The sequence below is a fragment of the Eulemur rufifrons genome, chromosome 27, assembly GCF_041146395.1.
Source record: "Eulemur rufifrons isolate Redbay chromosome 27, OSU_ERuf_1, whole genome shotgun sequence".
Taxonomy (NCBI): Eukaryota; Metazoa; Chordata; class Mammalia; order Primates; family Lemuridae; genus Eulemur; species Eulemur rufifrons.
In genome coordinates this window covers 31,462,575-31,475,226 of record NC_091009.1, presented here as the reverse complement: position 1 = coordinate 31,475,226, position 12,652 = coordinate 31,462,575, and the positions used below count along the sequence as shown (strand labels likewise).

At 58.8% G+C, this 12,652-nt stretch overlaps 1 protein-coding gene across 1 annotated transcript in view; it reads left to right on the top strand.

Moving 5' to 3' along the window:
• Window positions 1-3,656: 3,656 nt before the first annotated feature.
• IGFN1 (immunoglobulin like and fibronectin type III domain containing 1) overlaps window positions 3,657-12,652 on the top strand; it is a 32,325-nt gene continuing 23,329 nt past the window's right edge. The window contains exons 1-7 of the mRNA XM_069459510.1: window positions 3,657-3,728; window positions 5,493-5,577; window positions 8,351-8,473; window positions 9,655-9,794; window positions 10,674-10,773; window positions 12,079-12,123; window positions 12,347-12,392. Coding sequence (XP_069315611.1) covers window positions 3,657-3,728; window positions 5,493-5,577; window positions 8,351-8,473; window positions 9,655-9,794; window positions 10,674-10,773; window positions 12,079-12,123; window positions 12,347-12,392 — 611 coding nt within the window. The remainder of the gene's footprint in view (window positions 3,729-5,492; window positions 5,578-8,350; window positions 8,474-9,654; window positions 9,795-10,673; window positions 10,774-12,078; window positions 12,124-12,346; window positions 12,393-12,652) is intronic.

The window sequence follows — 12,652 nt, the reverse complement described above, 5'->3', positions numbered from 1 at the left end:
CAGCTGCGTGTGGCTAGGCTTCTGGGAATTTGGGAAGTCGGTGCCAGGGGGAGGACAGCTGATCCCAGGGAAGGAGCAATGCTGGAGCCTGGGGGCGGGGAGGACTGTGTCACATGGCTGTACCCCCAGGGTCCCTTTCTGGGCTGGCAGTGGGAGTGAGGGTTCCCGGAGACAAGTCGTGTCCGCATCTGGGCCTCAATTTCCACCTTAGATCCATCGGTCCACAAGCATCAAGCTTTCCCTGAGTGTGTATCAGGCTAAGCACAGGAGTTGGAAGTCCCTGTCCCTGCCCTCGTGGGCCCCCCAGTCTGATGCGGGAGACACAGCCCCTACCCAGTCTAACGGGGGAGACAGGTCCTGGCTTCAGATTTTTTTCTACTCCAGTCTAACCAATACACAACACCCATGGGCTCTTTCTAAAGCACAAATATTTTATTTCTCTGCCCAAAACCTCCCATGACTCCTCATCCACTCCAAAATAAACACCTAACCCCATAGCAAGGGACAAAAGACCCTTTACAACCTCCCTGGGTGTGAAGCCCGCAGGGTGGGTGAAGGCTCTTTCCTGCCACCTCAAGGAATTGGACCCGCTTGAGGCTGTTTTTGGGGAATCTGCTAGACACGTTTTACTTAAAGGAAACTTTTCCGTGCAGGGTGGGAGGGGAAAGGGCAGACACAGCCCCGGAGCATCTCCCAACCCAGCCCTGCCGGCACAGGAGAAAGCACCCTGGGATTAAGCTTCCGTGAGCAGAGTCCTGGGGAACCGCGGGGCAGCAAAGAGGCAGTTCCAGCCCTTGGAGGGTTCCCAGGACTCAGGGAGACAGAGCGCGGCCACAGGACAGCCCCAGGACCTGAGAGCTGAAGTGAATTAATGCAGTCACATGGACATGCCTCTTGAACCGGGTCACAGAGAGCAGGGAGTCAGCATTCCAGGGGGAGGAGGCATGCAGGGGGGAGGAGGAGGGGGGTTGGTGAGAGGGCTTGGGTGCTGGGAGAGTTTGCATTTGCTGCAGGCAGGCTCCTTGCGTGGGCAGGAGTGACTCTTCAGCGAGGAAGAGCGATCCTACTCCCCACCCAGCCCCGATGGAGTCTGTTTCTAATCTAAGAGTCTGAGTCAGGCTGTCCCGCTGCGGCTTCCAGGGGCCAGTTCCAGGACTCAGGGTCCCTTGTAAAGGTCTCCCAGCGTGAGGCGGCTGGCTCCTCCAAACTGCCGCCCTGCTGCTTACCCAGCATCCCTAGCTCTGTCCGGACTCAGTTTCTCCGCCTGAGAAAATGGCTTTCGGCCTTGGGTTCTTGGAGTTGCTCAGGGCAGTGCGCTGGCTGAGAGCTGGGAGAGGATTCCAGGGCACTGTCCGGGTGGGCTCTCCGGTCCTACCCTCCCATCTCCTGCCAGTGCAAAGCCTCTGGCCGCGAGGCCCCAGGCCCCCAGGAGAAGCAGCCACAGCGTGGGTGTCAGGGGCACACGGCCTGGCTGCCATGAGTCGTGGCGGGCACCACCCCCACTCTCCTCACAGCTCTCGGGACAGATGGGCAGGAGGGCGCCTTCTTCCAGGCAGCCTGCCACCTCCTCTGTCCCCGCTGGGGTTTGCATCTTGGTGAGCAGGAGTGGTTCATTCACCTCCTCATCACCTGAGCTAGAGACCTCGGAGAGCAGCTTTCTGGATCGACTTAGGGTTCGGTGCTTCTCCCCAACACAGGAGGCGACTCTGGCGTCACCACCTCGCTGTGCTCCTTCCGGAAGGCGCTGCTCCCCTCCAGGCCCCGGGGCCCATCTCTGAGAAAAAGGGAGTTGGATTAGACCCACAGAGTACCAGTCATTAAGACTGCAGACCGGGCACTGGGCAGCTTTGGCCCACATCCTGGCTCTGCCGCCCGCTAGCTGTGTGACCTTGGGCAGGACATGTGACCTCTCTGTGTCGTAGCTTCCCCCTCTGTAAAATGGGGAATCGACTGTGCCTTGTGGGTTTCTTGTGAGGAATTAAATGAGTTAATATATCTGAAGACTTAGAAGAGTATCTGGCATGTAGCAAGAGCTCTATAAGGGTCAATACTGCTGCTGCTATAATTTTATTTTGGTTGTTAGATGCCCTTAAAGGCCTGTCCAGCTTTGATCTTCTGTGAGGGTCTACACTGCCCCAGTAGACTGATGCCTGTTGTGGCCTAACCCCTCCTGCAAACCAGACTGCTCCCCAGTCTCTTTTCCCCAGGGGTCCAAAAGACCCTCTTCTGTAGCCCCGGGGCCAGCTGGGCCTGCTGGGCCAGGCCCTTTTGGATTAGGGGATTGGCTCCGGACTCAGCTTTCTCTGTCACTGAACGCCGACCTTGTAAGCATGAAATTGCCCTTGGGGTCTCGAAGGTCTTCATTCCTAGGAGGCCACATGGGATTCATTACACGGCTGGTGGGGTGAGAAGGGCCTGGACTCAGGCTGACCCGTGGGCTGGACTGGAAAGGGGGAGGCAGCTGGGGGACAGCCTGGAGGGCAGCCCGATGGCGGCCAGCAGGTGCTGGTGTGACGCACAGGAAGGGGGTGTCTGCCCCGCCAGCCCTTGCAGCCCCATCTTCCTGGGTAACAACCGTGCTGAGAGTGGAATCCAACGCCCCAGCCCCAGGCCCAGAAAACAGCCCACAACCCTGCAGCCTCTGCACGGGCCAGCATGGGGTCTTCCACCTTCCGTGGGAATGCCCGTGGCATTGTGTGGGTGTACATGTGTGTGTTTGCATGTCGTTGGCCAGAACCCTGCGCTCCCAACCCACCTTCCTGGACCCCAGTGGGGGCAAGAAAAGACACTGCCCCGTGAGACACTGTCCTGTGGCTCACTCCTCCGGGGCAGAACCATTTTTACACCAAGACGTAGAGGCAAAGGCAGCCTGCGGGTGAATCCAATTCTCTCTTGAGTCACACGGACTTACCTGGCTTTTCCAGGCCACGGGGCCTTGCCCGCTCAGCAGGTCACAGGACCGTGGGACGCTGACGTTGGCCAGGATCTCAGAGAGCATGTCGTCCAGCTCACCCCATGTCCCCGTGAGGGCCCCAAGAGGGAAGCCTTTACGGGGTCTGAACCTCTTGGTACCTGCCATACAATGAACTTCCCTCTTGCGGGGACAAGAGAGCATTAATGAATTGTGACCACTCCGCACCCCGAAGTTGCCGAGCCCTTGCCGTAAGGCACTGAGGAAGAATGAACCCTGCACACAGCCCCTGCCCAGGGCTGTTCTGCCGGGGGCACCCCCGGCCAGGGCCGGCAAATCAGCTCCCAAAGGCCAAGTCCATTAGGACGGATGATAAGGTTATAGCGCGGGAAGTGGGGTGGCGCCCGGACACCCGGACATAGCTAAACATTCTTAGACGTTACCTCTGGTAGAGGGTACAGGGGGAGGGTGGGAAAACCATGTGACCCATCTTAATTCCCTGGAGCCCTGAAATCTCCATCGTGCTGCGAAGAGAGGGATCCAAGGACGACGTGGTGCAGAGGAGAGAGGCCCCTACGTAAGCTGCTCTTCCAACATGGGAAGTAGCGGCCAGGTGGCCATGACACCCTGACCCGTGGCTCTACTGGCTGCTCCCAGGCCTCATGGAGGAGCTCACCAGCCACCCTGGGTGGGGGGAGGTGTGCAGTAAAGGCTCCTAAAATGCCGCCGGGCTCCGTGTCGGGCCATGTCCAGCCTCCGCCTTCCCCTCCTGGGATGCAGCACTGAGGCTCAGGCGGTCCCGGAGCCCGGGCCCACGGTGAGAAGAACACCTGGGGGTTATTAGAATACCTGGGCGTTATTTGATCGCCTTCCTGGGAGCTAAGCGCCTGCCTCTCATTACCTCCTTCAGTCCCTTCTCCCTGCAGCCAGAATGAGGGCGTTTTGTTTTTTTGTTTTGAGACAGGTCTCACTCTGCCACCCAGGCTGGAGTACAGTGGTGCAATCATAGCTCACTGTAACCCCGAACTCCTGGCTCAAGCAATTCTCCTGCCTCAGCACCCCCAAGTAGCTGGGACTACAGGCACACTACCATGCTGAGCTAATTTTTAAACATTTTTTGTAGAGATGGGGTCTTACTCTGTTGTCCAGGTTGGTCTCAAACTCCTGGCCTCAAGCAGTCCTCCCACCTTGGCCTCCCAAAGTGCTGGGATTATAGGTATGAGCCACCATTCCCAGCCCAGCATGAGTTTTTTTAAAAATGCAAATTGGATCCTGTCACGCCTTCAGCTTAAACAAACCTCAACAGCCCTCACAAAGAGATCAAAACTCTTCAATGGCCGGCAGAGCCCACCCGTCCCAACGCTCCCCACACAGCTCTTTCCCTCACTCTCTGAGCTGTGGGCTCCTTTGGAGCCTGCATCACAGTGTGTGACTGGCTATTTAACATCTGGCTGCCTCGTTAGACTGTAAGCTGGGTGAGGGGAGGGCTGTCATGCTTGCCTTTGTCTTCCCAGGGCTTAACACCGTGCCAGGGCCAGAGCCCAGCCCAGGGCGGGTGTTCAACACATGTTTGTTGAGTGCATGAAAGATCAGTCTCCGACACTCAGAGACGCACAGGGAGGACACACAAATGCACACACATACGCACACTCGAGCCGAAGAGGTCGAGCACCTTCCGGCTCAGAGCACATGCAGAGGTGGCGCCTGCAGGACGGGCCAGGTGCTGGTGGGCGTGTGCGACTGTTCAGTGTCCCCTTGAAGGAAATTAGCCCCATTTCCTTCTACTTCACCTGAATCCTCGATCAAGCCTTGCTTATTGGTGGCAACGAACCCGTTTTCTACTCTTAGGGAGAGAGCAGGTGGCGCTTCCAAAGCAGACCAGGTGGCCCCATCTCCCGGGCCTCACCTGCCCCCCACTCTCCTTAAGAAAATCTGTTAGCAGCCCACCTATTTCCAATTTCCGTCTTCCACCCACGCGTCCTCGAACACCCGACCGTCTGTCCTGCCGACTGCAGCCCCCACCCCAGCTGCTCAGGTCCCCTGTTCTATCCCTCGAGAAGCTCCTGAGCAAGCTCACCTCCTCCAGAAGCCCTCCTGGCTACCCAGCTCCCAGGCTCTCCTCCTTCCTGGCCGCTCTCGGCGGAGTCTAGGTCTGGCTAGCACCTGAAATCTGTTGCCTGTTTCATGCCCCTTTGAGGTGTGATTCCCAAGAGGGCAGTTACTTTATGTATCTGCGGGACTTACGGTCTCACAGGTCTCAAGGGACCAGCTTAGCTGAAAATTTAAGGCTTTGGATGGTGAAAATGCCCTTGCTGAAAGGGGTCATATAAATGAGGCATCAGGGAACAAACTCACCCGGAGCCAATATGGTTAAGAGATTTAAGCTCTGCAAAATGAGGAGTTGGATGGGCTGATGTCACAGGACCCTTCCATCTCTGACCTCCGAGGGTAGGGTGTTGGCCCTGGGGGACCCTGCTGTGCCAAGCCCGGACTGGAGGAGGAGGGAGGCGGGGTGAGTGGGAGGGGCGGAGGGAGCCTAGCGCCTGCTGACACCTGCTGCAGCCCTGCCGGTCCACCGCAGTCCACCGGAGCCGCTGGCAGCAAGCGGCAGCTGGACGCAGCAAGCAGGGAGCAGACAGGAGGCAGGAGGCCGGCTGTGCGCCCAGGTAAGAGGGTGCTGCACACCTGGCGGCCCACCCAGCCCAGGGTAGGGCTGAGATGGAGACACTGACTGCTCTTCAGCGTTCCGACCCAGGAAGGGGCAGCAGTGGGCACGAGAGCAGCCTGGGGAGCACTCCTGGCCGGCTGATCTCACGCTGGGGTGCACCTGTGTCTCCTCTAGATGACTCTAGGGTATCTGGAGGAGAGAATTTCAGTGAGTGTTGTCTGGATGGTTCTGTCTTGGCTCTGATTTCCTGGGCACTGCTTGACTTAGAGTGTGATATGGTGACCAGATTAAAAATATCACCCGCGGTCCAGAATAAGGACCTCAGGGCTGGGACTTGTTATATCTCGGCTAAAAACGTGGGGTCCAAGCAGTTGAGAGGAGCCCCATTTGGCTTTCCGTGCTTCCATGCCTCCCAGTTAAGGAGTTGGAGGTAGCAGGGACCTGGATCTGTAGGATGGAACCACAGGTGGGGGCCAACGGTCGGGGAGCATGAGTCCTGGACAGGCCAGGGAGATCCTGCCCTGGGGACTGGGGCTCAGAGTCTGGTTGGGAGAGCCGAGTGAGGACACAGGCTGCCGTTTGGTGCTGGGAAGAATTGGGATTCCTCCCAATTGTGGGAATGCACCATGGAGGAGAGAATTCATTTCCTCCCCCACGCCCCCAGCTGAGACCACATCTCTCTAGTCTCCAACTAAACAGGTCATTATCCATTTGTCACTGACCGCGTACCGAATCGGGCTTATTTCTGAAGAGGATGGAGGTCCAGGGGTGAGATGGTTTCACATTGGACCCTAAGTTCCCGGAAGGGTTCTGCTTCCCTCTCCCTCCTCAGCTGGGACCTGTGGGCAGGGGCTGGAGGGGCAGAGGGGCACCAGCGTTACATTTCTTCGTGTGTGACGAATAGCTAAGTAGTTGACCGGTAGCTGGTGGTGCCGATGATGGGGACGATGACAAAGATGACGACTGAGAGCCGTGTTCAACTCAAACTACTCCAGTGTGGGGGTCGCAGGCAGGTGCACGGGCTTGCCTCTACCAGGAGATTGTAGTGGGGAGGGGTGGGACAGAGGTCTCTGCAGCCCCCTCCACCATGGCCAGCTGTGTCCTCCTCCATTGGTGGCTGTCTTCCTCCTCCTCCCTCCCACGTGATCCCCGAGGCATAGCGGCTGTGACGCCTGTGACCGCTCCAGAACGCGGTTGGCGCGCCCCGGCATTCCGGCGCGCTGGGGTGCAGCGGCTGGGCTGCAGAGGGGATGCGGGGGCCAGCAGTGCCAGGGGTGGGCAGTTGCGAAATGGAAGAGTCTCAGTCGGAGGGAGGAATTTGCTCTGTCATGTGCGATTCTATATTAATAACAGGGCTCCTTGGGCAGGAAATGGAGTCCCCAAAATGGAACCGTTTGGCTATGCGCCAGTCGCACAGGAGGTGGGATTGCTGGAGGATTCCTTCAAGACCGCCTGCCCCCCAATTTATGGCTCTCATCCCATCTCAGAGCCAACCCCCCCGCTCCCGTGTGGGACTCCCCGTCGGCCATAACAGATGGATTCCTTTGAGAGGGAATCATGGGGAGATGGTGGTGGAGGTTGGGAGAGGCTGGAAAACACTCGTGTTCACCTGACACTATAACTCAGTGGCTTCAAAGGGGAGCAGATGGATTTATGGGGATCCCATTGGCCTGGGCAGAGACCAGCTTGAGAGCAGCCAAGTCGAGGACTCTCCCTGCAGACCTCGTGATCTGAAGGATTCCAGACTGGGGAGCGCGGGAGGTGGAGGGACGCTGGGTGCTGCCAGGAGGTCCCAGAGTTGGGGGAGGAGCCAGGAGGCCCAGAGAATGTCCCTGGAAAATTCACATTCCAAAGTCGAGGGGGTCAAGGCTGTTAAACAGCTGGAAGGATCCCGACTGAGTCTGATTTCCTCTGGTTTGGGAAGGCTGGGTCTCCCCCTCTGAGAGGCCGTCAGGCCCAGGGTCCCACCGGGAGGCCAGACCACCAGCATAGTGGGCAGGCTCAGCCTCACGGTCCCCTTTACCTGGGAAAGGTACCAGCTGGGTGGCATCCTGCCCGCTCCCTGGTCTCTGGGAAATTGGTTTTCTGGGGCCAGGGAATTGCAGGAAACCACAGTGCCATCAGTGGGGTTAGACAGTCCCCTGGGGGCAGCAGCTTCTCCCAGCTCCCACCCCAGACGGCAGCTGGTGCCCTGAGGTGGGGAGGGGTGGGGTGAGACCAGCCTGGACCTCACATGAGCAGTTCTGTCTTCTGTTCTCAGGAGATCCGTTTCTGCCCTCGGAGGAGCCAAAGGGGAGGTAGAACTATGGCAGGTGAGAGAAGAACCATCCTCCCCCACCTTCCCCAGGGTGGAGAGGAAGGAAGGTCAAAGATTTGGGGGAACTTAGCTGTCTCTTTGTTTTTTTCTAAGGTTTGGCTTTGGGTTTCGATTTGTTTTCCCCCCGGTACGAGGTGTGGGGCCCCCACATGGGCTCCTGCTTCCTGAGGGGGAGCCCTCCCCCTCTGCCTTCCCCAGCTTTCCCCAGTGGCACTCAGGGTCTTCCCGGGTGCCCCCTCCCCACTGCTCAGGGGCCCCGTCTACCCTGCGGGAGGCCACAGCCCGAGTCCCACTAGGAAATTCAAACGCAACATCCACAGGCAGGAGGTAGGACGGGCAACCCTGCCCAGCAGTCAGACAGAGACGGGGGTCTTGCTCCTTGGGTGGCGGGGTGAAGGGCGACCCAAGAGGCAGAAGGGGAAGGGCCCATCTCCCTCTCTCCTGCCTTCTGCAGAGAAGCCCTGGAAGAAGTCCTCCCTCCCCGGGGTGAGCGTCCGGCAGCTGGTGGAGGAGGTCCCCGAGGGCGGCAGCACCCCGGACTTCGAGCAGAAGCCCATCACCTTGGCCCTGCAGGAGGGTGAGCGCCTGGAGGGGGGCCGCCGTGGGGAGGCAAGATTCCTCCCACCTCCCAGCGGGCACCGTGGACAGGGTTTGGGCCCCTGTCCCTCTGTCCATCACCCGGCCATGTCGTGTCTCCCTCCTGTACTTGGGTGGTGCCACCTGCCAGGATCCCTTGGAAGGACAAGGGGCCCGGGGAGAGGAAGGGGTAGAGATGCCATGTTCTGCTGACGTGAGAAATATCTGGGGCCAAGGCGGGGGAAACGCTGCCCTGGGGAGCAGGGGGAGCCCGTGGTGTGTCCTCGTCCCTCCCCTCTCCCAGCCTGGAAGCCGCTGCAGAGGGGCATGGTTAGAACCAGTTGACTCTGACTCCTCCCAAGCCTCACCTCCAGGCAGCCCAGCCCCAGTGGCTCGCAGACTGGGCCATTCTAGAAGGCCACGTGAGCAAAGTGCCCAAGAGCGTGGTGGGAACAAAGGCTTGTTGGGAAAGGGGTGGGAATCGGTGTTCCCTCCCCAGCACAGAGCCCTGCCGGGAATTTCAGTTCACAACATTCTGGCACTTTCTTTCTCTAAGTCTGGAACAAGGTCATGAGAACTTAGGGAGGGCCCTTGGGCTTTCGGTCCATGTAGCTCTCCGCTGAGATGATCCTGGGGGAGCCCGCGGGGCTGCTGCCGGGTGACAGCTCCCGGGCTCCCAGGCCAGGCCCGGAGCTGGGGCCTTTCTGAGCCAGGAGCCCTGGCTCTCGGGACCGGCTCCTCTGACCACCGACAGCCCTTCCTTTCCCGGTTGTCATTCCTCTTTCCCCTAAGAGTCGACATGGAGCCCACAAAACCTCATCCCCTTCCCCGTCTTGGGAGCATCGTTTGGACTCCCCGGCCACCCACTCTCAAAGAAACGCCCCCCTCCTGCCCAAGCCCTCCTGGCCTCCCCTTTTCACCAGGGACAGTCCAGCTGCGTCTCTCTGTCACGGAGCCCGACTTCCACAATGCAAACTCAGGCAGGGACTCCCTTCTGGGTGCCTGGGCTCGGCTGCTTTCCACCTGACCTTATGAGAGTCCTGAGTCAAGGGGACCAACGCCTGGCACCCTTCTTGGAATGGGCAGTTGAAATGCCTCAAGCAGGGGGATGACATTTATTAGAATCTCAATGTCACCCTCCCCCAAATTTTCAGTCCCCCCATCTGCCTCTTCCTGCCGCAGGGAAAAATGCCGTCTTTCGGGCTGTGGTCCGCGGGGAGCCCAGGCCCGAGGTGCGTTGGCAGAGCACCAAAGGTGACCTCAGTAATTCCAGCAAGTACCAGATCTCCTCTGCCCCTGGCAGCAAGGAGCACGTGCTGCAGGTAAGAACCGGAGCTCTCCCCTTGACCAGGGTCTACCCGTCTCTCACCGTCCCCTGGAAGGTCTCCTTGGCGGCCTGCAGTCCCCCAAGGAGTAAGAGATACTCCCGGTGGAAGCTGAGCCCATTCCACTCCATCCCGTGGCTCCGAGTGGCTCCAGCAGGCTCGCAGACACCCCTGCCGATAACTTGGCAGGTGGTGTAGACTGCAGCTTGAGGGCTCAAGCTCGGGAGTCACGCTGCCTGGGTTACAGCCCTACGCCCACCACTTTGGAGTCACTTCCCTCTTTCTACCTCTCTTTCCTCATCTGTAAGATGGGGTAAAAACAGTACCTACATTAAGGAGTTGCTATGAGGATTAAAGGTTTATGTAAGGGGTCTACCCAGTGCCTGGCCTGTAGTGAGTACTCGACAAATCCTGGTCACTATTCGTGACATCACACATACCAACCACGACCGCCTACCACGTGCCAGGCCCTGGCCCGAACATCTGACAGAGTATATGATTTAACCCTGACCGTTCTCTACTTTTTGAGGTATTATGATCCCCAGCTTATAAGGGAAGAAACAAAGTTTAGAGAGGTTCAGTAACATGCCCAAGGTCCCACGTCTAGCAGCACGTGACAGAGACGGTTTTCGGTCCCCGATCCTCCTGAGCCCTAGCAGCGAGCTCTCCTACTGCACCACACTGCCTCTGATGGCAAAGAGCGGCTGCATCCGCCCTCTGTCTGGACCCAGTTTTTGTTCTGGGGTCTTTCCTGATAAAGACCATGAGCTCCAAGGACCGTGTCCTGCCCGCCTTATGCCCCAGCACATAGCCACGTCTGGGAAACGGAGGAAGGGGACGTGCTAGCCCTGTTCCCCCGCCGTGGCCTCTCTGCAGATCAACAAGCTGACGGGGGAGGACACGGACCTGTACCGCTGCACGGCCGTGAACGTGTACGGAGAGGCCACGTGCTCAGCGAGACTCACCGTCATCGAAGGTGGGCTCCCCCCAGCCCGGCTTCCTCCTCAGGGGGCCACAGAGGAATCAGAAGCCCTGTGGCTGGGGGGCAGAGGAGGAGGGGAGGGAGGGAGGCCCACCAAGGCTGCCCCACCTTGCGCCAGGCCCTCTGTCGGCCTTCACACTGGCACACTAGAGCCACGTGTGATTAAGGAGGCACAGCCCGGCAGCCGCCCTGCCGCAGGTGCTCTGAGGGACGTCCTCGCCGCCCAGTGGAATGAGGTCAGGACCTGGAGCCCACCAACTCATCCGGTGGGCTTGGTTCTCCTCTCTGAGCCTCAGTTTCCCCACTGTGCAAAGGATGTTTGGTATAGGCCTATGTCAGAGGTGACAGGTCACACAAGGGCCAAATGCTCTCTCAGACAACTTCAGTTTGATTTGCACAGTGCTTGAAATTTTAAAACTCAACCATCAACTTGTAGCAATGAAAGGTAGCTGTCTCTCGAGGAAGCAGATCTAGCGTCTCCGTTGGTTATGTTTACAGCTGGCCTGCCCGCAAGTAACAGAAAATCCTACTGAGAGTAGCCCAAGAAGTAGAGAAATTTAATCACTTCACATAATGAGATGGGTGTCCAGGGCTCATGCCGCAGCTGAGGGCTGTCATGGGAGAGCCGGGTTCTTTCTGTGTCCCTGCTCTGCCGTCCGTAGCAGGTGGTTTATCATGGGGTGGCTGCCGCAGATCCTGACTTAATCCACATGCAAGGCAGGCAGGGGGAGAGGGGCCCCGGTCCATCTGCTTGTCAAGGAAGCAAACGCTCCTGAAACTGCCGGAGCTCACTGGGCAGACCGTGTCACGTGGCCACTGCTGGGGGCAGGGGCAGCCGGGAGGCGAGTATTTAGCTTCCCAGCCTCCCTGGTGGAAGCACGGACGAAGAAGAGGATATGGACGGCCAAGCAGCAGGTCTGCGTGTTTGGCAGTATTGGGTCTATTGTCCGAGATGACAGGTCCCAGGTGGAGTGAAAGAGCAGCTGCCCCCTTTAATGCCATTTGTTGTGGGTGTCACCTCCCTGGCCCCGGTGGACGTGGGGCTGGGCCTCCCTTGCATGCAGTGATGCTCGGCAGGGTTCTCTGCAGCCATGGTGGGCTTTGGGGTTTCAGAGCTTATGATACAAAGACCGTCCACCCTGCTGCATTCCTCTGGCTGGGACAGTCCGTGCCTTAGAGGACAGTGGGGAGGACGGGGCTCTGGGACTGTGTCAGTTTCTCACGAATGTCATCACTGTGTCTCGTCTCTCTCCCTGCCTACCCACACCAACTCCTTGCTCTCCTCCCTGGACGATCCAGTTGGCTTCCGGAAGAAACGGAAGAGGCAAAAGGAACCCCAGGAGGGTAGGTGGATTTGCCAGAAACCTCCTCGGGGCCGTTGGGGGATACGCCACTCCTTGTCTGGGGCTCCCCACCTGGTCACACCTCCACACACCTTGGGGGTCATCGCCAGTGTGTGGGAGAGCCGCTTTCAAAGGCTCAGGTGTCAGCATGGCCCACACAGAAGAGCTCTGTATTGGCTCTCCGCCATCCCCCGGGACTGGGCCTCATTTCTGCTCCTTTTCAGACCTCAGAAAGGAGCTGATGGACTTCCGGAAGTTGCTGAAAAAGAGGTGGGTCTGGGTCTGTCCGTGGGGATTTTGGAGGCTCCCATGGCACCCCCCCACCCCCACTATTTCCACGAGCAGCTGGGCTGAGCCGCCTCCGCCCCCACAGCAGGGAGGCAGAGTGCCCATGGCAGACGGGAGGGTGGGAAGAGCCCTGAACGTGGCATTCTAGACCCAGCGCCGCCACTTCAGTGCTCTATATCCTCGAGTTCATCGTCTCTCCTCTCTGGGTCCTGATTTTCTCATTTGCAAAATGGGGTGTCCCA